At 39.9% G+C, this 27,570-nt stretch overlaps 1 protein-coding gene across 3 annotated transcripts; it reads left to right on the top strand.

The window, feature by feature from the left end:
• Positions 1 to 1,916: 1,916 nt before the first annotated feature.
• On the top strand, positions 1,917 to 21,482 carry MOB1A (MOB kinase activator 1A). Of its 3 annotated transcripts, none has more exons than XM_027622898.1 (6): positions 1,917 to 2,141; positions 6,453 to 6,619; positions 10,370 to 10,463; positions 12,145 to 12,278; positions 16,385 to 16,548; positions 20,571 to 21,482. In XM_027622898.1, exons 1-6 carry the CDS (start codon positions 2,128 to 2,130, stop codon positions 20,664 to 20,666), a joined length of 669 nt encoding a protein of 222 aa, XP_027478699.1. In that variant the 5' UTR covers positions 1,917 to 2,127; the 3' UTR covers positions 20,667 to 21,482. The 3 variants fall into 3 exon arrangements, with proteins under 3 accessions (XP_027478699.1, XP_027478698.1, XP_027478697.1); XM_027622897.1 differs by lacking the exon at positions 20,571 to 21,482 and adding an exon at positions 17,822 to 18,293 and having other exon boundaries at positions 6,456 to 6,619; XM_027622896.2 differs by having other exon boundaries at positions 1,918 to 2,141; positions 17,822 to 21,482.
• Positions 21,483 to 27,570: the final 6,088 nt, after the last annotated feature.

Genomic DNA, 27,570 nt, shown 5'->3' on the forward strand with positions numbered 1-27,570 from the left:
AAAGTGTGACTAAAGTAATCTATTACAACATTCTGGTCATGGTCTTCCCTTTTCTGTGCCCCCCAATCTCACTTTATAGAAACCAGATCACAGGGAATAATAAAGAGGTTTTTTGTCTTTTAAGAAAGAGGTTCTTGAAAAATGAAATCACTGTGATCAAATGAGGAGTCTGGTAGAATGGGCCAGATAGAACTAAGTGGCAAGTAAGTTAAGGACTGAAAAATACCCGTGGAATTTAGAAGCTAAGACACTGGAGAGATTGATGAGACAAATTTTTTCAGGAGGTCAGGTGGGGTGTAGAATCTGGATTGATGGGTGTTGAGGAACAAAGGGATGGTGATGTCATGGAGACGGTGAACTATATTATTGAACTGGGACCCCTTTTAGGTTGTTGTATCATCCTTTGAGGGGCCGAGATAACTTTAAAGGAAGATAAAAGTAAATTTCTTTCATATGGCCAATAAGCAGATGAAAAGATCTCGACAGCAGCCAACAGGGACATTCAAATCAAAGTCACAGTGAGATTAAAAGACAATAGTGGGGCGGCTGGGTGCCTCAGTCAGTTGAGTGTGGACTCCTTATTTCGGCTCAGGTCATGATCTTGGGGTCATGGGATTAAACCCCACAACAAGCCCCATCTAGAGCCCCTCACTGGGCTCCACCCTCAGTGGGGAGTCTGCTTCAGATTCTCTTTGCCCTTCCCACTGCTTGCATATGCACTCTCTGTCTAAAATAAATAAATGAATCTTAAAAAAAGGTAAATGTACCTGAAAACAATTTTATTTTTATTTTATTTTAAAGATTTTATTTATTTATTTGAGAGAGAAAGAATGAGACAGAGAGAGCATGAGAGGGGGGAGGGTCAGAGGGAGCAGACTCCCTGCCGAGCAGGGAGTCTGATGAGGGGCTCGATCCCAGGACTCCAGGATCATGACCTGAGCCAAAGGCAGTTGCTTAACCAACTGAGCCACCCAGGTGCCCCTGAAAACACTTGAAAAAGAAGACAATAGCAAATGTCATCAAGGATATGGAAATACTAGAACCCTCAGACATGTGCCAGTGTGAATGTAAAATGGTGCTGCCAATTCGGAAAACAGTTTGGGAGTTCCTCAAAAAGTTAAACATATAGTTACCATATGACCCAGACACTACTAGGTATAATACATTTGTCCATACAAAAACCACTACAAGAATATTTGTAACAGCATTAATTATAATAGCCAAAAAGTAGATACAACTCAATGCCCATCAACCGATGAATGGGCAGACAAAATAGGTATACTCATATGATGGAATATTATTCAGCCATAAAAGGAATGAAGTACTTACTTATACATGCTACAATGTGGATGAACCTTGAAAACATTATACTAAGTGAAAGAAGCCAGTCACAAGACCATATATTGTGTAAACCCATTTATGTGAAATGTCCAGGTGAGGCAAGTCCATATAAAAAAGGTAGACTAGTTGTCGCCAGCGGTTGCCGGGAGGGAGGAAGGGGAATGACTGCTAATGGGTTTCTTTTCCGGGTGATGAAAATGTTCTAGAATTAGAGGTGATGGTTGCCTAATTCCGAATAGAGGAAAAACACCACTGGAGTGTAAATTTTTAAAGGATGAATTTCATGCTATGTGAACTATATCTCAACTTAAAAATCAAAATAAATTCTTAAAAATTGCAGCGCTTTTGGAGACCCCTTGCCTTATAAAGAGGATGCCCGCAAACCAACAGCAATAACCCAGACCAAGCACAAGGTGAGCCACTCCCCTCCAGGGACCACGAACTGACCACGCCCCCAGGAGGAGGAAGTCCCGGCTTGGAGGTCGCTGATTGGCTGAGCTGTAGGAGAGGGCGGGGCGAAGAGGGGTGCGTCAAGTCCCTCTCGCAGGGGCGGGGCGGGGCGAAGCCTTAGCTCGCGAGATTTTGCTGGTTCCGCATTTCGGGTCGGCAAGGTGGGGGAGGCGAGAGCAGCAACTGGCACTGGCTCGACCCTCGGTTCAGAGTTCCGGCGCCCGGTGCTTCTGCTGGCCGCGAGCTGAGGACTGTCCGCTTCCTCGTGGTTCCCGCGCGGGCTCCGAATCCAGACCGCGGCGGGGGCCAGCGGCCCCTCCCCTCCGAGGATAGAAGATGAGCTTCCTCTTGTGAGTGTGGCCGGGCCGAGGGCCCCGAGGGCTGAAGGCCGAGGGCGAGGGGGAGAAAGGGGGCGAGCGGGCGCCTGAGGCAAGGGCCGGGCCCCGGGATCGGAGTGTGAGCGGCCGACGTTTGCTTTGCCCGACCCCCGCCCCCTCCGCCCGCGGGCCACGGGAGAGGCCCGGACGTGGGCCCAGGCAGGCGGAGGTGAAGGTCGAGGCAAAGGAAGCGGAGCGAGAGGGTTGCGGAGTAGAGAGGCCCCGAGGCCGGCAGTGCCTCCAAACTTTTCCGCCCCACAGCCCCTGAGGGCGGAGGGACGACCTGGGGGTGGAGCCCCGAGCCCGGCCGCTGGGCTCCCGATTCCTCTCAAGTCTGGAGCTTTCTAGTACCGATCCATGCTGACTTAACTTTTTACTCCACCGTATGTCAGGTTTTATTATCTTCAGTATTAAATTACCCCCGCGGAAAAATGCTGCCCCCAGGAAGACGTTGAGTGCCGCAGTTTGAGAAGGTCGAAGTTAAGCTGCGGCCTTGCATGCAGACTTCTGTCCCAATTCGGATTCAGCCCACTTCGTGACTTTGTATAGATTTTAGTTAGTTGGTAATCTCTACACCCATCATGGGGCTCAAACTTAGAACCCCGAGATCAGGAGTAGCATGCTCTCCTGACTGAGCCAGCCAGGCACCGCTCTCACTTTGTGTAATTAACTTTTCCTGGGCAGAATCCTATTTTAGAGATAAGGCCTGGGGCCCAAATGAGGCTTAAATGGAAACTTTTGTGAATTCTCTGATGATTCTTAAGCATGTTAAGGTTTGGGAAGCATTGCTCCAGTACCTTATTTCAGGTGGCTCTCTCTACCTGGTACATTACTTAAATTTATATGTTGTGTGATTGAGGACATAGCTGACATTTTTATTAAATTTTATTAAAGTACGTAATGTTCCTTAACCAGAGTTTATCCAGTTCCTTATTGTGAGAATGTTTTGCTTTGAGAGGCACATTAAGCTCAGAGACCTGAGTTTGTCTTTGCCGGCAATGTATTTAACAGGTTTGCTGTGGGAATTTCATAGGCCAATAGCATACCGGATAGTGTTTCTTATTAAACCAATGAAATACTCCAAGTTAGTGATAGATTAAATACACTTTTGTTCCAGACAAGGGGAGATGAAAAAAATAAAGTCCAAATTTAGTTGAGATCTACCTTTATGGTTGGTCCTGAGGAGAGGGGTTGGGCTTAGCCAACCCAGTGCTGAGGTCCAGCTGCCGGCACTAAAATGAAAGTCCTTGTTGCCAGGGATCGATGGCGCTGGTGTTGACCAGTAAGTGGATTTTCCTACTGCGCTGGGCATTTGCCTGGCAGGGGCCAATTGTCCCAAGGTTTTCAGAGAGCTGTTTAGGTCAGTAAAGTGTCACCTTGCCCAGACCTAACACTCTTCAGTACTCTGCACAAATTCATGGTATTTATAGTCAAAATGTCTCCTTGCCATAGTTGCATCTTCCTAAGTTCTCACTGATAAGCCCCAGCAGGGCCCCTCTGCAGCTGAGCGGCTGAGTTCTTATGGGTGAGAATAGATGAGATGATGACATCCTGACACAATTTACTTCATTCTTACATGAAAACAACTTTTTTTTGTCTTTGTCATAAACAAGTGGATTAAAACAAATTTCACTTAAGTCATAAACAAGTGGATTTGAAATCTTACCAAACCCATACACAACAGAGAAATTTGGATTCTATCTAGTATTTTGCTATTATAAAATAGCACTACTGAGAATACCCTTGTTCAAATCATTTTTCCCCCGCCTTTCGATTATTTCTTTGAAGTATGGTCTACGCAGTATGATGACCATGTCTGAGAGTTTGTACGATTTAGATTGTAATTGTAAATCTCCATATTACTGGAACAATTTCTCCCTCCACTCCCAAAGTCTTTTTCCTGTGAGTTAATGTTTAGCTAGTGGTTTGTTTGTGGATGCTCAGTTGCTTAGTTACTTTTTGGATTGAAATGTGAGGTGGTTTTTTTCTTTTAAACTTTCGTTGACAGGCGTTTGAGTTTCCACTTTTTGGCTATTATGAGTAATTCGGCTGTGAACACTTGTGTTCAGATTTTGTATTGGATGCATATGTTCATTTCTCTTGTGGAGAAATGAAGTGGAATTGCTGAGTTATATGCTAACTATGTTTAACCTTTTGAGGAACTGCCAAACTTTTTCAGAGCACTGCACCATTTTGCATTCCCACCAGCACTGTATGAGAGTTTCAATTTACCCGCACCATAGGTAGCACTTGTTAATTGTCTTTTTGATTATAGTCATCCCAATGGATGTGAAATGTTATCTCATTGTGATTTTACTTTGCATTTTCCTAATGACTAATGATGGTCAGCATCTTTTTGTATGCTTTTGGCCATTTGTATATCTTCTCTGGAGTAATATCTATTGAAATCCTGTGATCATTTTTAAATTGGGTTTTTTTGGGGTTGTTTTTGAATTGTAAGAATATAAAATTTTTTCTTTTAAGATTTTATTTCTCTGATAGAGAAAGTGCAAGTGGGGGAGAGGGCCAGAGGGAGTGGGGGAAGCAGGCCCCCCGCTGAGCAGGGAGCCTGATGCGGGGCTTGATCCTAGGACCCTGGGAATCATGACCTGACCCAAAGGCAGATGCTTAACCGACTGAGCCACCCAGGCACCACAAAAGTATTAATTTAGATGAAGACCATGTTGAATCTTGAGACATCATTTCATGTTAGTTTTCTTTCTTTTTTTTTTTTTAAGATTTTATTTTTAAGTAATTTCTACACCCTGTGTGGGGCTTGAACTCAACCCCGAGATCAAGAGGCACATGCTCTACCGACTGAGCCAGCCAGGTGCCCCCTTTCCTACACATTCTCTGCATTTACAAGATGGGCTTCTGCTGTACATTTGGTCCTTTAGTATGTTTAACTATGACTTGAGAACTTGGCATGTGAATACATGTAGCTCTAACTTCTTCTTAACTATGTAGTATTCCATGTTATGGATATATCAAATTTATTTATTCTTCTAATAAGTTTTAGGATTATTTCCCAGTTTTTCACTGTTAAAACCAGTCTTGGGAACCACATCCTTATCTATATCTAGGAGAGATACCTAAAGGTAGAAGGAATGGATTGGGAGCACCTCGATGTTTATAGATACTGTTTATAGATACTGCCTTCCCAAAATATTATACCCTTTACACTTTTTTTTTAAGATTTTATTTATTTATTTGGCAGACAGAGATAGAGAGAGAGGGAATACAGCAGGGAGAGTAGGAGAGGGAGAAGCAGGCTTCCCGCCGAGCAGGGAGCCTGATGCGGGGCTTGATCCCAGGACCCTGGATCATGACCTGAGCCGAAGGCAGACATTTAACGACTGAGCCACCCAGGCGCCCCACCCTTTACACGTTCACTGAGTGTATTAAAAACTAATTTCCCTGTACCCTAGCTCACACTTAATGTAGTTGTTGTAACTTAATCTGACGTTCAGATTAAGGAAAAGGAAGTTATTTTAATTGAACGGTTTTTCATATGTCCATTGGCCATTGTATTTTTATTTCTGAGTTCCCTGTTGATCTGTAGCCCATTTTTCTAAAGGGTTCCTTACCTTTTTCTTAACAGGATTATTGAAGCCCTTTATTTAGTACTTTTTTTTTTTTTAGTTAATACTTTGTAATACATGTTGTGAGTACTTTTTTTTGTTACTTGTCTCTTTGTTCTGTTATGGAAATTTTAATTCTTATGGTTAGAAATACCTCCATTTTTTCTGGGTTTCTTATCCTGTTAGCTTCCTTACAGAAAAACGCTTTTTCACAGTAACCAGTTGTCTCTCATTTATTCTCCCTGCTAATAACTTCAAAATGTTAATGTCACTTCTGTGGTTTGCTTTGATGGCATCACAGATCTTTTGATATAGAAAACTGGATTTTTGAGCTATTCAAAACTTAGGGCTACCTCTCTCCCCCACCATTTTCTGTAAGTAGAAATTGAATCCCAAAGGAAGTTTGTTTTGTCAGACAGTCACAGAATTAGTGGCAAATCAAGGACTAGAATCCTGTTACACCGTACTACTTCGTGAGGGTTAGTAAAATTGCGTTCTGTATGAAATTGTGTTGCTAATCCTGAATCTGTGTGAAGAAAAACATTTAAAGCATTCTTTTTTTTGTGATCATCACCCCCTCCCTATCCTGGCACTTTTCAGGGCACTTTTTAAAATTTTCAGAACAATTTGTATGCCTAAAATTATGCCATTCTGCTTTCAGTCCTAAAATAAAAATGGATATACTTTTACTTTCAACCTACAGCAGCAGCCGCTCTTCTAAAACATTCAAACCAAAGAAGAATATCCCTGAGGGCTCTCATCAGTATGAACTCTTAAAACATGCAGAGGCAACTCTAGGAAGCGGGAATCTGAGACAAGCTGTTATGTTGCCAGAGGGAGAGGACCTCAATGAATGGATTGCTGTTAACAGTAAGTTTTTAATAATATTCAGCATTGCTGATTTATAGGAACAATTTGCTAAAATCTTTTTGTTAATCAATTTTCTTTTATAGGTATAACTGTTGTAGTGTAATGGATTACCTGTAAAGAAATTCATAAGTACAAATACATCTAAAACTGTTTTGTTCCCTTCAGAGTACTTGGTTATGTAGCTTGTGTGGCTGGATAGAGACACCAGAGGAGAAATGTTGAGTGCTTTGGGGTAATTTCTGAGGATAGAATGGTAGGAATTATTGGGTAAGGTCAAATAAAAGATTAGAATACAAAATTCTACCTGTAGTGGACCATGACTTTGTAGGGAGCCCATCTTCACAATTGCATCCCCCTCTCCCAGCAGCTCTCATCTGCCTGCATATTACAGAGAAGTCACTTGTGGTTCATATGAGCAGTCATTTGATTGTTGTGACTTAAGAGTAGTCAGAAGGAAATTGAGAGATTGGGAGAACATGGGAGGGACCCATGAGCTGAAAGTCGCTCGAGTTCAAGAAAATGAGGGCATGACATGGACAGTTATAAATACTGAGGCTAGGGCACCTGGGTGGCTCAGATGGTTAAGCCTCTGCCTTCGGCTCAGGTCATGATCCCAGGGTCCTGGGATCGAGTCCCGCATCGGGCTCCTTGCTCAGCAGGGAGTCTGCTTCTCCCTCTCCCTCTGCCTCTCCCCCGCTTATTCTCTCTCTCTCTCTCTCTCTCGCAAATGAATAAATAAAATCTTAAAAAAAAAAAAATACTGAGGCTAGAGGTTTGAATATTTGAGCCTGTCATTTCTGAGTTGAGATCAGTGCCGGGTGATAAGGTTTAAATCTGTCAGGAACTTCAGATGTTCCAGGAATTTTTAAACTTCTTAATGGAAAATTTCAAACATACAAAGTAGAGAAACTAGTATAGTGAATTCCCAGGCATCCATTGTCCAGTTTCAACAGTTGGTTCCTGGCCAATTCATGCTTCTATATCTCACCCTGATTTTTTTTTTCTTTTCATATTTTAATTCCTCCTTCCTCTCTCCATCTTCCCCCACTCTTCCTGTCTCTCCCCTGGTTGGTTCCATGCTGGCAGTGAGACCTGGCCAGCCCACCTCACCCTGATTGTTTTGAGGTGAATCCCAAACATATTATTTCATCTCTAAAATTCCGTATCTCTAAAAGACAGGAACTCCCCCTTTTAAAGATAATGACAATACTGCCATTCCTTTATGTTAGCAAATATCTACTCAGTGTTCACATTTTCCCTGATTGTCTTCCAAATGTTTCTTTTTTTAAAAAATGTATGGTTGGGTTAATACAGGACTAATGAGGCCTATATGTAATGTTTCTTAATTCTCTTAATTCATAGGTTTCTGCTCGTTGCAAGTCTTTTTTCCTTGCTATTTTGTTGTTGAAGAAACCAGTTCATTTATTTCCCACAGTATGAATTCTGTTGATTGTGTCCCCAAGGCATCCATTATCATGTTCTGTTCTTCCTTTTATTTCCTGTAAATGTAGATCTAGAGCAGCACTGTCCAGTAGAACTTTCTGCAATGATGCAAATGTTCTGTATCTGTACTGTGGCCATTTAGCTCCTGAAATGTGGCTAGTGTGACTGGAACTGAATTTTAAATTTAATTTTAATGTAAGTAGCCATATGTGGCTAGGGGCTCCCACATGAGCACAGATGTGTAGCTTTGCTCAAATTCAGGTTTGATTTTGTTTGTTTGGAAGACTATAAGTGGTGGCATATACTTCCAACAGTGTCCATAATGTCCTCCATAGTGTCTAGCTGTCTTTCTTTGTGGTATTATTCAGCTATTGATAATCACTCCTTTGATCAGCACTGTTTGATAGAAATATAATGTGAGCTACAAATGTAATTTAAAACTTTCTAGTAGCCATATTAAAAAAATTTGGGGGGAGGCACCTGGGTGGCTGGCTCATTCGTTAAGCGGCTGCCTTCAGCTCAGGTCGTGATCCCAGGGTTCCTGGGATCGAGCCCCGCATCGGGCTCTCTGCTCAGCGGGAAGCATGCTTCTCCCTCTCCCACTGCCCCTGCCTGTGTTCCCTCTCTCGCTGTCTCTGTCAAAAAATAAATAAAATCTTAAAAAAAAAAGTTGTTTTTGTTTTTTTTCAGCACATTAAAAAGCCATTATTCATATTACTAGGAGAAAAAACAAGGTGCAGAACTCCGTGATATGTTAAATCTTTTGTGTAAGACAGGATACAGGTGCTTAGGGGGCAGGAGATAAAATAATGTAGTGGTTATCTGTAGGGGGAAGCTGGAGTGGTTGGGGTTAAGAATTATCACTATATGTGTTTATAGATCTTTGTGAACCATGTGAAGCATTATGTATTCAGAAAAGACCTTCCCCTTTTTTTTTTTTTTTTAAACCTTAACTCTCATTATCATCTGTTATCTGAAGGCATCTGTTGGCCTTCTTCAGCCTTCAAATTTTCTTTGAGACTTTTTGCTTTAGATAGGCTGTTCTCCAACGTGACTAAGTAAAAGGAAGGTTTATAAGTGAGGGAATTTTATATAAAATTCCTTTTGACAAGACGGAGCTTTTTTTATCTCTTTGTTTTTTAAGAAATGTGGAAAAGCCCTAGTTGGGTTTTAGGTACTCCTTTAGATGGGGAACTAAAACATTTCTTAAAACTTTCCGAGGCTTATGTGGGTGTCTTTGCAGAGGAACATTTGACTCAGATAGGTTCATTACTTACCCCTTCCTCTTCCGTTTTCTTCCATATCTAGCTGAAGCTCCTGTAGGAAGTGCTCCCTGACTACCTCAGCCCCTCAAGATGCTGCCTTTTCTCTCAACTCTTATATGTTGTATTTATTATTCCTTTCAATTTTGTCCCTTCAGATAGCTGGAGTCTCCAAGACAAGGGGCATTATCTCATGTCCTTTTTGTGTCCTCAGTATGCATTAGGCTTGAGGTTTTTTATAAGATGTTTTAAGTGCCTGTTGATACAGCTAATACACCTTCTCCTTCACAGGATATTTATTCTACAATGCTTTCTGCTTTTTCCTAGCACAAATGGTATTGTCTGGTCCAGATTGATAGGAAGCAATGGATTTTTTCATTCCTTTGGATATAATCAAATTATATATTCTAATGATACAGTAGTCACCGATAAGTTAGAATTATTCTAAGATTTTATTTTCCTGCTGTTCTATGCTGGCTAAAAACTTACTATATTAAAGAGAATATATATTAAAAGTTAATTTAGGTGTGACAGCTTAAAAGGAGAAGGGAAAACAATGCAATATATGTTAAGAAAAAAAAAAGAAGAAGATAGCAGGAGGGGAAGAATGAAGGGGAGTAAGTTGGAGGGGGAGACGAACCATTAGAGACGATGACTCTGAAAAACAAACTGAGGGTTCTAGAGGGGAGGGGGGTGGGGGGATGGGTTAGCCTGGTGATGGGTATTAAAGAGGGCACATTCTGCGTGGAGCACTGGGTGTTATGCACAAACAATGAATAATGGAACACATCAAAAACTAATGATGTAATGTATGGTGATTAACATAATTTAAAAAAAGACTTAAAAAAAAAGCACAAATAAAAGCATCAGGGATGGGGAAAAAAAAAAAGAGAAGGGAATTTGCAGTACCCCTGGATCATTGAATCTCTTAAGGATTTATTCAAGAACTTGAAGGCATTGTCCGTTTTTCCTTCAACTGAGAGGTCTGATGTTTTTTTTGTGTTTGCACAAACATTTTAACACAATTCTGGTATTACGTTTCCAGCTGTGGATTTCTTCAACCAGATCAACATGCTGTATGGAACTATTACAGAATTCTGCACTGAAGCAAGCTGTCCAGTCATGTCTGCAGGTCCAAGGTACGTACACTGCCTATTAGATAGGTATTTGAAGTACTAAATAAAGCTAATCACTAATTGATATAAATTAAAGCCTTTTTATTTTTCTTATCTGTTTGCTTGTGTAAAAGCAGTTCAATTTTATGAGTTCTTGAATACGTCCCTATAAGCTTTTAGTTATTAAATACTTTGGTATGTGGTACTTAGTATTTAATTTATTATGCTAAATAATGGTATTTAATTGTATTATGCTAAATAATGAATGTTCAGTTTTTTTTCTTGTGCTTATTTAGTGTTAATTATGTCCAAATTGTGCTGCTTTAATTATCTGGCTTAAAGATGCTAGATTGAAAAAATTTGACTACAGCGGCGCCTGGGTGGCTTAGTTGGTTAAGTGGCCAACTCTTGATTTCTGCTCAGGTCATGAACTCAGTGTCATGGGATGGAGCCCCACGTCAGGCTCTGAGCTCAGCAGGGAGTCTGCTTGAGATTCTCTCTCCCTCTCCTCCTCCCCCTGCTTGTGCATGCATGTGCACCCTCTCTTTCTCTCAAATAAGAAGAAATTTGACTATTACAAATTTTAAGAAATACAAAGAAACGTGGAACTCTTTTATCACCCATAATGTTAAGTCAAGGTATGATGGGATTAATGTTTTAGTGTTTCTTTCCAGTCTTTTTTTCCAATAATAAATGACTAATTTTATGTGATGATACATGGTATCAAGATATTTACCCCTTGGGAAAACATTGCCTTTCCTGAATTTGCTAAGGGTATGACGGGAAAAAGGTCTCCGATGAGTTTGTAGTTCTGTTTTTAATTACAGTATTTTGGAGGGGTATTTTTATTTTGTGTTAAGTTTTATTCCTCAAACTTCCTGAAAAGAAATTTAAATAAAATAAATGAGAAAATTAAACTTACCTATGGCTTAAATGCTTCACACAGTGAAGTTTTGCAGAAGTCTTATTACGCATTTTAGTTCAGCAAAGGGAGGGAGGAAAAGATGCATGCCTAAGGGTGTTTCTTTAGTACCCTCTCCAGGAAACAGTCTTTTTTAAGATTTTGGATTTTTTTTTTCCCCAGTTGAATTTATTTATTTTTTAAAAGATTTTATTTGTTTGAGAGAGCACGGGAGAGAGAGCACAAGTGAGCAAGAGAGCACAAGCCGGGGGAGGTGGAGGGGCAGAGGCAGAGGGAGAAACAGACACTCCGCTGAGCAGGGAGCCCGATGCGGGTCTCCATCCCAGAATCCTGGGATCGTGACCTGAGCCGAAGGCAGCTGTTGACTGAGCCACCTACACGTCCCCAAGAAACAGAGTCTTATTATCTTGACTCTGTTGTTGATACCTTGATGGCCAGCTGTTGCAGGATATAGGGGAATCCATCTGTCTCTGACCCAGTCCTCAGCACCCTCTGCCAGGAATGTGTAGTTCCTTTATCTTTCCCAGGGCTGTGTTAAAAAAAAAAAAAAAATCCATTCTGGCACTGTCAGCTGCCACATTATCCTCCTTTTCTCTTCCAATTATAACTATCCTATTTCAGGATAATTCTATAGGGAACTCTTAGTAACCTTCAGTAGAACTTGAGGTAATTTACTAAATTATATATAACTTCAGTTGACAAAACGTAGACCTACTTTTATTACAAGTTGTACCTTTGTTACTGCTTTTGAAAACTCTGTAAGTAAAACCTTTTTCTCTCCAGATACGAATATCATTGGGCAGATGGTACTAATATTAAAAAGCCAATCAAGTGTTCTGCACCAAAATACATTGACTATTTGATGACTTGGGTTCAGGATCAGCTTGATGATGAAACTCTTTTTCCTTCTAAGATCGGTGAGTTAATGTTGAATGTTTTCCTTTTTAACTGATAAATATGTTGCATTCTTTTTAATACTCTGTTTCTTAAAAAAAAAATGTAATAAAGGCTGCCAAATTTCTCTCCAAAAAGATTGTAAATGCATACTCCCTCTAGCCATGTTTGTGTCTGCCTGTGTTTCTTCACTAATACTGGTTGGCTACTCATTTTTTAATCTTTTCAGTGTGGGTAAATAAGTTTGTTTGAATGTACATTCAAAAAATATTGATGACATTGAGATTTTTTGGTTTATTGATCTTTGTATTTTCTGTTCCTATCCTTTGTCTATTTCTTTGTATGGTAAGGATATTAGCTCTTTGACATATAATATGTATCTTGCCCCAGCTTGCCTTTTTTCTTATTTTGTTCATGAGGTATTCTTGCTGTAACTTTCTTATTTTGTCCTATTAATATTTTCCTTTATGTTGTGTGGATTTTAATAAAATGATTAGAAAGGTTTTCCCTACTTAAAGATTATTAAAATATTTGTCCTTGTTTTCATTTAGTACGTTTTGTGGCTTTGTTTTTACATTTAAATCTTTGTTCTTGCCAGAAATTTTTTTCTTAAGGCTCCCTTCATTTTTCTTCTAGTTATAAATGCTAATCAGTTTGTCCAGTACCATTTATCGAATACATGTGTCTTTTCTCCCTGGGTTATCATATGTGTACACCGATTGCCACATAATTTGGAGTCTTTCAGTCTCTTTATTTGTTCCTATAGGAATTCCACACTGTTTTAATTACCATGGCCGTATATCTGTGAGCATCTTGTAGGGCTAGTCTCTCTTCCTTGCTCTTCTTTTTCAGAATATTCACGGCTATTCTGGGATATTTGTTCTTCCAAAGAACTTAGAACCATTTTGGCAAGGTAAAATAAAAATATTTGAGATTTTGATTATTTCATTCAAGTTGTAGATTAACATAGGCAGTCTCGTTCTCTTGACAGTACTGGGTCTACTCAAGAACAAGGTACATTTCTTCATCTTTCTTTTTTATTTCCTCTTGTAAAATTCTGTAGTTTATGTTAATCCTTCAAGTTTAAGTTTATTCCTAGACATTTTGTAGTTTTTTTAATTGATATCTGGCTTCCAAATGGTTATTGTTCAGTATATAGGAAAGCTATTGATTTTTCTATAAAATTTTGTGTAAATTGACCATCAGATTCTGATTGTTTCAGTTCTGGGTTGGTTTTCTTGAGTTTTTTAAGTAATACAGTAACATCATATTAAGGTAATATTAATTTTGCCTTTTTTCTGATACGGATGCTTCTTGTGTAACACTATTTTTTTTATCTGATATGGAAAGATATTATTCTGTATTCTTTTTTCTTTATGTTAATCACCATACATCACATCGTTAGTTTTTGATGTAGTGTTCCATGATTCATTGTTTGCATATAACACCCAGTGCTCCATGCAATACATGCCCTCTTTAATACCCATCACCAGGCTAACTCTTGTGTAACTCTTATCTCATTGCCCCAGAGTAGTGCTGAGTAATGGTGATGATGTGGCAGACCTCCTTTTCTTGTTTCCTTACTTCTGTGCAAGTGCTTCTAGTACTTTAGCATTAAGCAGGAATCTTGCTTTTGGTTAGAGGTGTGTAAATTTTTAAAAATCAGGTATGGTTGTTGAGTTTTATGATATTTTCCCAGTGTCTGTTGTTGGTTACCATAAGGTTTTCTCCAGTATCTTTTTTTTAATGTTTCACTGGAAGAGTATTTTTTATTTGCTAATATTTTGACTAAGATTTTGAGATCGGTATTTATGGATGAGATCAGTCTTTTCGTTTTCAGTTTAAGAGTTTAGTCTTAACAAATAATATGTTGGATTCTGTCTTATCTGTTCAGGCTGCTAGTAATAAAACTACCAGAGATTGGATGGCGTATGACAACAGAAATTTATTTCTCAGTTCTAAAGGCTGGAAGTCTGAGATCAAGGTGCCTGTGAAAGCCCACTTTTGGGTTGCAGACTGCCGACTTCTCAGTCTTCACATGGTGGAAGGAGCCAGCAGATGTTCTCCCGGGCCTCTTTTATAAGGGCATTGATCCCACTCATGAGGGTTCTGCCCTTGTGACCTAATCACCTCCCAGAGCCGCATCTCCTAATAGCATCACCTAGGGGGTTAGGATTTCAACATAGGAATTTTGAGGGGACACAGATATTCAGACCATAGCAGATTGCTTTTTGCTGTCTAATCGGTGGCTCTTTTGGGAGAAAAACTTGTATCATGTTACACTCTGTTTGCTATTGGTCAGATTTTCTATTTTATTACTAAACCGCTTATTTCCTTTCTCACAGATTCTTTATTGTAATTGACTGTGCTTGGATGTTTCTGTTCAATTCAGCTTGGAAAATGCTTGGTTTAAGACAAATTACTTCTATTTCTTTATTCATTAAAGTCTTCTGCTTATGGAAGATAAAGAATACTTAAAAGTTTGTTCTCTTTTCTCAGCATTCCATTCTTCAGTAATCCAGCCTGATGTTCTGGAACCCTTTTCCCCCCCAGTTAGGCTATTATCCACATCTTACTTCTGCCAGTTATTTATTATTAGATAGAACTGTTACTCATTTTGAACCAATACATCTAAATTATTACTGTTCCTCTTATCAGCAAGATGCATATTTGTAAATTCTAAGAGAAGGAGTTTGACTTAAAAATCCAGCTTTTCAGTATATGAGTACAAGACCCCAGTCCAGAAAAACATGCCCACAAGCTCCAGAATAAAGTTTGAAAATGCAAGTTGTTAGGGGCACCTGGCTGGCTCAGTCAGTACAGCATGCGGCTCTTGATCTCCAGAGGTCTTGAGTTCAAGCCCCACGTTGGACATAGAGCTTACCTTAAATAAATAAAGTTTTTTGTTTTTTTTTAAAGATTTTTTTCATTTATTTATTTGACAGAGAGACACAGCAAGAGAGGGAACACAAGCAGGGGGAGTGGGAGAGGGAGAAACGGGCCTCCCACGGAGCAGGGAGCCTGATGCGGGGCTTGATCCCAGGACTCTGGGATCATGACCTGAGCCGAAGGCAGATGTTCAATGACTGAGCCACCCAGGTGCCCCTTAAATAAATAAAATTTTTTAAAAAATGCACATGGCAGTTGTTAGCCAAGATGGGGTGGGGGGGGGCAGAAAAATTAGCTTGCAAGAGCAAAATACACTAAATTTCAAGCTTTTAAGGACTGGTTAAGAAATAAATTAAAATGCAGGCAAGGAGAAAGTTTTAACCTTTTGTTTTCTGAGAGACTGAAGAAAAGGAAATGTTTCTTGAGTAGTGTTGTGGAACTAGCCTTTAAGGCTGCCTCATCTAGGTTATTTTGGAAGCTGATGACTTCTTAATGTGTTTATATACTGTACTCAGTGCCACTTGTATTGTCTTTCTCCTGTCCCTGTTTCCGAAGACTTTGATCTTGTCAACCGGAATTCTCAGGAACGTGACCAGAGAGAGATTACCAAACCCTCTCCCCATTCTTTTCTAAGGAAGTGTTTATTTTATTTGCAAAATAGTGAGGTGCTCTTCCTCCCTTTTTCAGGAAGTTTGTCCCTATCTTGTATTACAGGAAAATGAAAATAGCACTTTGAAAAGATAAAAAGTTGGGGACTCCTTGATTTAAGAAAGAAAACTGGTTTTTCAGGGTAATTCAGAAGATAAAATACTTTTTATTTATAGACAGTCGATTATAATGCCTTTTTCTCTTGCTTAGTATTCATTCCTAGTTGAGTGTGTGTAAAACTTTTTAGAGTTATGAATTACAAAAATAGAAGGTTTTTATTTATAGTCAAAATACTTGTTGCATTAATCTTAGGAAGAAACTCTCCGGTATTAAATAGCTAAAGTTATGTTTATTTTAACTTTGATTCAGTGGCACCTTATAAACATAAGAAAAAGTGTGGTATGTGAGGATACCTCATATATCTGTGTTTGGGTTTTTTTTTCTTTTGTCTTTTGAAAAAGTATATGTATGGAAAACAGCCTTATATTTGTGAATGTGTGTGTTTGTGTGTTGGAGTTGCTTATGGCAGCTTCTAAACTTTATGCTATTCAGTTAGATAAAAGACAATTAATATATATGTATTTGATTACAGGTGTCCCATTTCCCAAAAACTTTATGTCTGTGGCAAAGACCATTCTGAAGCGTCTGTTCCGGGTTTATGCCCATATTTATCACCAGCACTTTGATTCTGTGATGCAGCTGCAAGAGGAGGCCCACCTCAACACCTCCTTTAAGCACTTTATTTTCTTTGTTCAGGTAAGTTGAACCATGTTGACATCTTTGTCCTTTGAGTTGGGCTCATTTGTTAATTTTAATACAGAGTAATTTATAGAGTTGTCTAATTTATAGATGTAGAGCAAAGTATAAGCAGAGCTCTCTCTTTTCTCTTTTCCATGTTATTTATTTCATTGGCGGGCGTAGCAACATAGAAAGCATCACCCCCATTTTGGGCCTTTTGCCCCTGGCTGCGGCAGCCGGGTCTGCAGTTAGGATATGACAGGGAGCACCAAGACTCCAGGACAGCTTGTCCACACCCTCCTGTTCCATCACCACTGTTGAGTGAAAGGATGCAGTGGAAAAATGTCTGCAGTTGGATTGTTTCATGAGATGTCTATGGCTGGGAGAGAAACTTTTGGAAGAACTTGTTAGCTGCTCTCTTAGTTTAAGCTTCCAGAAACCCCATTTCAGGCCAAATCTTATGAAGTCAGCAGCTAGAAACTTCAAAAAGGACCACCCCCTTCAAAGATGGGGCCTATTACCTAAAGGACCCTTAATCGGAATTGGAACTTTTTTAAAATCAAAATAATTTGCATTGTTTGAAAAAGATACTAAAGAGACTTCCTTTAGCGACTTTAGAGATCCATAGTTTCTATGCATAATGCACATATGTCTGTCTAGATACTGTTTTTTGGCAGAAAAGCCAGGAGTTTTATAGTAGACATTGTGTATTTCAATTATATGTGCCACACAAAGGATAATGTACTGTGCTCTTCTCTGTCTTCCTTCTGAGATTGTGCATGGCACAGAGCTCGGCAGAGTGTAGGTGCTGATACAGGTGCGTAGATGCAGACACAGATGAGAGTGTAGAGCAGTAACATAGTGGTAGTGTGGACGCGGACGCGGGTAGGTGCAGACGCGGGACAGATAGGGCAGTAGCGTGGACGCGGGTAGGTGTAGACACAGTATAGCTCTATGAAAGACAAAGGGCCACTGCCCAGGAGGGGGCCACTGGCAGAAGTTCATTGTATAGTTTTAAGATCATTTCCATGTAAATGCAAACATATATGTAATTTGGATTTTAATGTTTTACACAGTGAGGATCATGCTAATACATACAGTTGCTTCTTTGGTAAATCCCCTATATTTTAAAAAATGAGTAAAAATGATCCCATTTTAAAGTGTTCACAGAGATCATTTCATCATTTTTTGGATTTCAGAAAATCAGGGCTGGGAATCCCTTCTTTCAGTGACATTTATGGAGTTTTAATTTTAGGCCTATTTTTAAATTTTACTTTTCTTCTCTTTTTAGGAGTTTAATCTGATTGATAGGCGTGAGTTGGCACCTCTTCAGGAATTAATTGAGAAGCTTGGATCGAAAGACAGATAAATGTTTCTTCTAGAACACAGTTACCCTCTTGCTTCATCTGCTAGAGCTATCTCACTGCTATTTGTTATAGACTAGTGATACAGACTTTAAGAAAACAGGATAAAAAGACACCTGTTGTTGGTGTCTACTGATAAAATTGTCCCAAAGGTAGATTGGCCTGATCCTTCAGTGAGAAATTCAAAAGGCAGCCGACTGAGGCACTGTGTGACCACTCCTGTTATTGTCAGTGTTATACTTGGTTGTAATATGGGATGACTAACATGTAGTCTCTTAGTTTACTTATTCTTTTACTGAAGAAAATGATTGAGTGCTTCAGGTTATAGCATAATGGCTATTGAGAATTTCCACCAATACTTTATTAACAAGTTTCTAGAACCAATTACCTAATAACGCAATCAGATCAGTTTTTATTTACAAATAGAAGAGGTATTTTTAAGTTTCCTTAAGATTTAGAGCATTTGTGTGTTACTTTGGATAACCTTTTAGTTTGAAGTTTGTATGCTAGTGTTTTTATAGATAAGACTATATATATATATGTTTATTTTTTCAGAATACATGATTGTAGTTTAAATCCTCATATGACCTATGTGGTATGGGAGTAACCAGAGTTATTTCTAAAATGACTTTATTTTTTAATCTTTATTTGGGATTTTATTCACATAAACCTATCTAAAGTTTTAGGAGTATGTATATCAGAAATAATTTTCTTAAGGCATGAAAGGATAGTCCTGTACATTTTTATTTTGAAATGCTTCATTCAGATTAATTTTAATAGGTAGCTTTTGGCTAAGAAAGAAAACTCCAAAAAATTATGACAAATTTAGGTCTCAGAACCACTATTTTCATTTATGTTGTTTTTCAGAGCCCCTAAGATCCTGGAGAGGAGAGTGGAAGAAAGTACTCAGAGTACTTTATTTTCTTTTGAGTGTCCTTTAAAACAAAAAACAAGAATTACTTCTATGTGTTTTTATTGTGACTTGAGACTTGGTTAAGGGTAGTGTCGAAATGCCCAGGCTTTAATCCCAACAAGGATAAAACTTAAGGAAGACCATAATAAAAAACCTTGAAGGTGTACACATTTTATAACACAGCTTAAAGTTTGGTGTGCTACCGTGTGTGTGTGTGTGTGTGTGTGTGTGTGTGTGTGTGAACTAAATGGGAGGAATAAGTAAAAGATCTTACTTCATTCTGTTAGTAGTCAGAGGATGGATTGAGCCCTGATAGGGGGTTTAATCCTGTTTTAATTGTTTTTGTATCAAAACTTGAAATTCTTCTACTTCTGTTGGGATAAAAAAAAAAATCTTCCCCTTTAGTGAAATAAAGGTCTAATTTTCATTAGGTTTCTAGGATTTATAAACTCCAGCTGCCTGTCAAGAATGTACTGGGCACAAGTCTGCTGAAGACTTGACCGACCAGCATTGCTTAAAGTCCATTAGCACTCTGATTTCAGAGCTGGGATTTTTGCAGAGTGCTCACCAACTCCCTTGATGGCTTTGATAAAAGGTTAGATTGGTTAGGTTTTTTGTTATTTATTTTTATTATTCCACTAAAGTATAAAGAAAAAAAATTGCTTAGGAATTCCATTTTTATAACTCCGTTTCATATCCAGATATACAGAATTTTAAAGGAAACAAAACCTTTCATCTATTTTATTTAGGCTGAAACCATGTATCTTTGTTTCAGGAGTTAAAAAACGGGATAATCCCTTATGGAAAAAAAAAAAAAGAAAAGCCCTCTGAAACATTCCACAATCTGTGTTTTAAGCTTATCCAAAGGTCCCTGTCCGCAGTTCTGTGTGTTTGTGTTGATCATTTATGAACAAGGAAGCAGGTTTCTAGATGCCACCCAGAATGTTAACTGCCTCTCAACTTTGGCTTTAATTAAGTCTTCAAGGAATGAAATTCTATTTCTCAACTAGGGTTGTACTTTCCATCATTTCTCATATTTCACATGATTTTTAAAGGAGTTCTCACTTTTCTATTTATTTTCAGTGATAGAAATCCTCCCTCTCTTCATGACTGCATCCCAAAACAAACCAAAGATGGTCACATGCTTAGACATAAATAAAAAATTTTTTGGTAATTTGAGACTCAGAATGTCCTTTTTTAAAATAATAAACACATTACCAGGTTCCCAGGCTAACCAGGCTTAACCAACAATGCACCTAACCATTAAATTAACACTACTTGTTCACATCTAAAGCCAGGGAGTAGAGAGCAGGAGAACTGGAGGAGGGGGGAGGGTGAGGCCCTCCTGACTGGGCTAGAGGGCCAGTCTTTGAGAAGAGTTGGAAGGAATCCGTCTGTCTTGGAGTCTTCTCCCTTGTGATTTATCTTCCTGTGCCCGGGGTCTGCCTGTTCCACAACCCTCCCTGCCCTCCCCCCCCCCCCCCGGAATCAGAGGTCACCTCCTGTTAGGGTCTGGTTGCTGCTCCTCACCCCTGAGTACAGTCACGGGGTGGAGAGTGCTTGCTAAATTACACAGGTAGTCCTAAGGTGCTTAATTTCTGGGCCTTTAAAAAACTTAGAGAATGATGTGCAGATTTTTGTTTATTAAAACTTCTTCGTACTACCGTTTTTGTTTTGATAGCCAAATGTCTCCTTTATTCTCCAGACTGTGAACAAAGTGATTTTTAGAGGGCTGCCAGCTAACAAATTTCCTTTCATCTTAGACTTGCAGAGCCCTAGCTTCTGTAAGCTGCTGCCTGCTTGAGAAATGCAAATCTGTATTCATCAAGACTGTGATAACACAGGGAAGGCTTTCCTAGTAGTGCAGAGGCAAGAGGAGCAATCTGCTGGTGATTTTAACTTTTGCAAACATTTTTGAGGTTTTCCGATTATACCATTGGCTTTCTCTTGGACCAGTGAGGTTATACTAGAAGTGGAGCTTCTAAACAGAACACCATTATCTCATCAGCATAAACAAATCAGCCCTAAAGAGTCCAAGTCTTAGAAATTTGTTCCTGAGCAGCAGCAGACCTGGTGCTGGTGTTACCTGCCTGGTACAGGAGGCTGAGAACCCTGGCCTGACAGATGCTGGCCAAGACCCCGAGCACTGAGCCCCTTCACCAGGGACGTTCTCTCTTCCTGAAGTCAGTTCAGTAAGTGGATTTGATTTTTACTATTGTAGAATTCTGGCAAAGAGGGAAAATAGTGGTCCCTCAGTCTTCCTGTGTGTTTGCATTAGATTTTGATATTTCAGACTATAAAAGGCTTTGGGGGATGATATTACATGTGATAGCAGTGACTTTAGTGAAGTAACTGCACTGAAATTCACTTGGGTTTTCTCTCATTCTCAGATTCTATTCCAAACAAGTAGTCTGTAAATCCAAGTGGATTACCAGTGTGCTGTAGGTTTTTTTATAGAACATTCTATGTTTGGTCTACATCAACAGTAGTTTGCATAAGTTAGTCTTGGTTACCATCTAAAATATTTTTAAATGTTCTTTACATGAGAATTTATGTTGTATTTCTAAACCTTTAGGGGCTTTATCTATTTTTCTAAGTCAGTTAATTGTACTTTTAAAGAAAGTATTTTGTATCTACTTTTGTAACTTCATCAGAATAAAATATATTAAAAGAAATGACTGATTAAAGTGTCTCAACACTTTTTTTAAGATTTTATTTATTTGAGAGAGAGTGCACATGCATGTCCCCCTGAGCGGCAGGGGGAGGGACCACAGGGGAGGGAGAGAGGCAAGCAGACTCAACACTGGCTGGATCTCATGACCCTGAGACCACGGCCAGAGCCGAGACCACGGCCAGAGCCCAGACCAAGTCAAACACAAAGCCGACTGAGCCACCTAGGCGCCCCTCACACTTACTTCTATTTAAATGTGAAACTTAAGATTTTTGCTTCTATAGAAGGTTGTCTTTGCTTATCATTTAGTAGCTAAAATGTTTCCTTAACTCTTAGAGGAAAGAGAAGTTCCTAAATAAATATTCTATAATACCAAGGACCCACCCTCAAGAAACAAACTAGACCTACGATTACAGTGGCTAAAACCCATCCCAGACAAAAAATTAGTAGTCTCCTGCACTAACCAAGCTGATTTCTTTTTTGCATATTCCTGGTTGTGGGTTGAGAAAAGGGAAGAGGAGAGAATGGACTCATGATTATCTGACCTTGAACTGCATGCTCATCATAAGACCGCCCACCCCAAATAGCCAGTTTTTGTTCCCGTAGGAGAAATATGAGTTATTTTTAGAGGTCCAAATTACAGGTGCCTAATTTTAATTCAAGATAGCAATGCTAGAATTGTTTTGACCTTTTGATTAGAGTTAAAATTTAGAAGTTAATATGGCTAAATAATATGCGTTAACACTCCTATTTTGTATAAGATATAAACTTGATCAGTTTTGGATTTTTTTTCATTGTTACATTTCAATAGGATTAAAATCGCTCATAAAAATGTAAGGATGTCTAATGTCTAATTTTGAAAGCTATTTTAAACTTTATAAATGAATAGTAGAATAACCCAAGTAACCTTTGGGAGGGCCGGAGTCAGGCTTCAAAGCTACAGTGTCTAAACCATGTCTCAGGCCCTCTAGCTAATAACACTGAAGGCCTTGGAATGGACACTACCGCCTGCACCATTATTGCTGGCCACTAGATGTCAGTCTCTGCGTCAGCGCCTCCTAAAAGCCAGATGCATCAGCGCTGACCAGAATAAAGAATTTTACCTAAAACTGTCTTCCTTTCCTGTCTTAGAATAAAAAATGTACATGGGTGGGGACAAAAAAAAACAAAAAACATAATGGGCACCTCAGATTTGGTAGATCCTAAGTCATATACCCCTGTCCTGGCTGCTAGAGAGGCTGGGGAAGTTTCTGGATTTTACTTGGAGGTTTAGAGTTCACAGCAAAATTGATGCTGGTTGTTGGAAAAACTTGGGACTGGCTCCTGCCCTGAACTTTCTGTTCCTGCTTTGTGAAAAGATAAGGGAGTTTTCACTAGAATGTAAGTTTCTGAGCACACTGTTAAGCTCAACGGACAATTTTGTAGCGTATTTGCTAAGTGAAGGAAGTCAATTACTGATTCAGATTCTGGTCAAGTTCTTGTGGTTGATGAGCGCTTTGAATACCACTTCTTTAGGGGAGCCTACCTGTTTAGGGGAGTCCTTCAGCAGGTTATCTTTTTTTTATTAACATATAATGTATAATTTGTTTCAGGGGTACAGGTCTGTGATTCATCAGTCTTACACAATTCACAGCGCTCACCATAGCACATACCCTCCCCAGTGTCCATCACCCAGCCACCCCATCCCTCCCACCCCCCACCACTCCAGTTACCCTCAGTTTGTTCCCTGAGATTAAGAAACTCTTATGGTTTGTCTCCCTCTCTGGTTTCATCTTGTTTCATTTTTTCCCTCCCTTCCCCTATGATCCTCTGTCTTGTTTCTCAAATTCCTCAAATCAGTGAGATCATATGATAATTGTCTTTCTCTGATTGACTTATTTCACTTAGCATAATACCCTCTATCCATCCACGTTGTTGCAAATGGAAAGATTTTGGGTTTTTTATGGTTGCATAATATTCCATTCTGTGCGCGCGCGTGTGTGTGTGTGTGTGTGTGTGTGTGTGTGTGTGTGTGTGTATACATATATACACACACCACATCTTCTTCATCCATTCATCTGTTGATGGACATCTAGGCTCTTTCCACAGTTCGGCTATTGTGGACATTGCTGCTATAAACATCAGGGTGCACGTACCCCTTCGGATCACTACATTTGTATCTTTGGGGTAAATACCCAGTAGTGCAATTGCTGGGTTATAGGGTAGCTCTATTTTCAACTTTCTGAGGAACCTCCATACTGTTTTCCAGAGTGGTTGCACCAGCTTGCATTCCCACCAACAGTGTAGGAGGGTTCCCCTTTCTCTACATCCTCGCCAACATCTGTTTCCTGACTTGTTAATTTTAGCCATTCTGACAGGTGTGAGGTGGTATCTAATTGAGGTTTTGGTTTGGATTTCCCTGATGCTCAGCAATGTTGAGCACTTTGTTGAGCACTTTTTCATGTGTCTGTTGGCCATTTGTATGTCTTTGCAGAAATGTCTGTTCATGTCTTCTGCCCATTTCTTGATTGGATTATTTGTTCTTTGGGTGTTGAGTTTGATAAGTTCTGTATAGATTTTGGATACTAGCCCTTTATCTGATATGTCATTTGCAAATATCTTCTCCCATTCTGTCGGTTGTCTTTTGGTTTTGTTGACTGTTTCTTTTGCTGTGCAAAAGCTTTTTATCTTGATGAAATCCCAATACTTCCTTTTTGCCCTTGCTTCCCTTGCCTTTGGCGAAGTTTCTAGGAAGAAGTTGCTGCGACTGAGGTGGAAGACGTTGCTGCCTGTGTTCTCCTCTAGGATTTTGATGGATTCCTATCACATTTAGGTCTTTCATCAATTTTGAGTCTATTTTTGTGTGTGGTGTGAAGAAATGGTCCAGTTTCATTCTTCTGCATGTGGCTGTCCAATTTTCCCAACACCATTTGTTGAAGAGACTGTCTTTTTTCCATTGGACATTCTTTCCGGCTTTGTCGAAGATTCGTTGACCATAGAGTTGAGGGTCCATTTCTGGGCTCTCGATTCTGTTCCATTGATCTATGTGTCTCTTTTTGTGCCAGTACCATACTGTCTTGATGATTACAGCTTTGTAATAAAGCTTGAAGTCCGGGATTATGATGTCACCAGCTTTGGTTTTCTTTTTCAATATTCCTCTGGCTATTCGGGGTCTTTTCAGGTTCCATACAAATTTTAGGATTAATTTGTCCCATTTCTTTGAAAAAAGTGGATGGTGTTTTGATAGGGATTGCATTAAATGTGTACATTGCTCTAGGTAGCATAGACATTTTCACAATATTTGTTCTTCCAATCCCTGAGCATGGAATGTTTTTCCATTTCCTTGTGTCTTCCTCAATTTCTTTCATGAGCATTCTGTAGTTCTCTGAGTACAGATTCTTTGCCTCTTTGGTTAGATTTATTCCTAGGTATCTTATGGTTTTGGGTGCAATTGTAAATGGGCTTCAGCAGGTTATCTTATTTAATCCTTACGGCCACCTAGGAAGGGGGCGGTAACTGAGAGGTATGTTAAGAATTTTTTGGTGTTTTTCAGAAGGTGGCACAAATGCTCTGACTTCAGATAGCTACTGCATAGTGAGACCAGTCTTTTCCTCTGGGATGCATCTGTAAAATCTGTGTGCTCATGTGTGCTAAGAGGCTCTATAAAACAAAATGACCACGATTTATACTCATACCTATGAGGTAAAAAAAAGATGTATCCAAAGAGATCCTCCTGAAGAGGATTAATTTTGCGATTTTGCGACTAATTTTGCGATTAGCTCAGATGTAAATATGAGTGACCATGGACCAATATAAGTGAATATAAGAGAATCTCAAATTCAGGGCAAAAAAGAATAAAATGCAGAAGGGATAGACCCATTTCCTGGGACTAAAGCTATTATACTTTTAATCATAACAAAGTAAAACTGGCCTTTTATTTGCTTCTATCATAAAAAGTTACACTTGAAATGTTAAATTGGAACTAATTTGGAAGCCCAGGATTGGTGAGATTGTTCTGCAAATCCTTTCCTAAAAAGGTTCAAATTCACACTCTGGAGCTAGAATGGCTAAACCACTGTTCAGCTCTGTTCAGTAATCCTAGTGTGTGTGTGTACACTTTTTGTTCTATGCCAAGCTGGGCAGCTGGCAAGACTAAATCAAGAGACTGGGGTGGAGCTCAGGGACCACTGGGAAAAACACACACCTACATAAATTGGTAGAGTTATCTGATTGCCATAGGGGCAATAAAAGTTATGCGGAAGTTGTGGGCCCCTAAGCTTACTGTGGGGCCATCAGAGGCAGCTGCCTGGAGAAGACAAGGCTTGAGCCGGCTTATAAGATGGGTAACCACATAAGCAAGCTTGTAGCATAGTTTGTACAGGGAGGTACCAGCCGTCCAGTATTACTGAAGGGTGGATTCCAGTTGGACAGGTAGGTAGGGGTTAAATCATATGAAAGAACTTGGATTTTTGCCAGTAGGTGATGGAGGGTCAGAGGATTTTATTTTATTTTATTTTATTTTATTTTATTTTATTTTTTTTTTTAAAGATTTTATTCATTTATTCATGAGAGACAGAGAGAGAGAGAAAGAAGCAGAGGGAGAAGCAGGCTCCCCGCCGAGCAGGGAGCCCGATGCGGGGCTCGATCCCAGGACCCCGGGACCACGACCCGAGCCGAAGGCAGACGCTCAACCATCTGAGCCACCCAGGCGCCCCGAGGGTCAGAGGATTTTAGATAAGCAAATAATGGACAGGTTTTCACTTCAGATGGCTCTGACGGCAGTGTAGAGACACGAAGGGGAGGATACTGGATACTAGGGCAGAGTGACGGTCCAAAATAACAATAATAATAATGTGAACGATCGTGAAATTAGGAAGGAGAGGAAGGTTGAAGATAAGCAAAAGTACTGATTTTCAATAAAAGAGGAATTCGGCAAATACAAATCAGTGAGTTTAAGGTGGGTCTCTTACAAGTAACAAACCCAACCAACTAAAAGGACTTTAGTGCTCATTTCTGGCACTCTTTGACAAACGGTGGCAAGCATCTGTCTCTCAACAACTTCTGTATCTATTTCATTTCCAAAATGGGTGCTGCGCACATGATTACAAAGGTGGCAGCCAGCTGCAGGCGCTCAGTGGCAAAGGACCGTTTCTTCTCCTTAGTGCCGGGCGAGTCTCTAGACCAACTCTCACTGGGCTGGCTCAGACCATGTGAACCAACCCAAACCAATCTGTGCCTGATGGGCCAGACCTGGGTCATGTGACCACACTCGGAGCTGGGGACAGGTCGACCCTATCTGAACTGTGTGGTACAAGGAGCAAAGGGTGGTTCACTACTACACAATGGGAAAAATATTTTTGGTAGTTTTAATTAACACCCGTGAAGAAAAATGAAAGTTAGCAAGTTATTTCTAATCCCACCGACCATGAGTTTTAAGGAATCAAGCAATAAGTGTGAGAAAGGTTATTAGAGTAATCCAAAGGAGAAATTATGAGACCCAAAACACAGAAGTCAATACTGGAATGAATACGCATATATATATAGGTGATCACTTTAAAGAGCAACTGTAGGTCGTCCAACTTATCCAAGTGCAAGGCTTGGATGAACATGTTGAACATACTGATTGCATAGGCGGGAACGCAATAGCAAAAGGAATTGGTGAAGCCTGCAGGGTATACCAGACCACATGCTGCCCAAATATACTGCTAGAGAGAGAATGGGCTTCGTCGAATTCCGGCCTTGACGTCTGTCTGAATCAGTTCAGAGGTGGGGCAGGTTGGCTGGATAATCTTACCGTCCTTAAGGCGGCAGCTTCCACTACATTCTCAGGACTCCACGGTCTGTGATTCCAGGCTACTTCTCTGCTGGGCCGTGTCCTGCAGGCACCTTAAACTCAGGCAAAACCAAAACTGAGTTTGTCGGCTCCCTTCACTCCAGACCTCGCCCTCCTCCACCCATCGCACTGTCCACGCCATACATCTTTCTCACCCTCGCCGCCCAATCCAGTCACTCCATTCCCTTCCCCTCCCAAGTATCCAGATCCACTCCTCCATCCCTGCGGCCCCAGCTCTCGTCGAGACCTCAAATCTCACCCGGACCATTGCGGTAGCCTC

Source organism: Zalophus californianus, chromosome 8, assembly GCF_009762305.2.
Source record: "Zalophus californianus isolate mZalCal1 chromosome 8, mZalCal1.pri.v2, whole genome shotgun sequence".
Classification (NCBI taxonomy): domain Eukaryota; kingdom Metazoa; phylum Chordata; class Mammalia; order Carnivora; family Otariidae; genus Zalophus; species Zalophus californianus.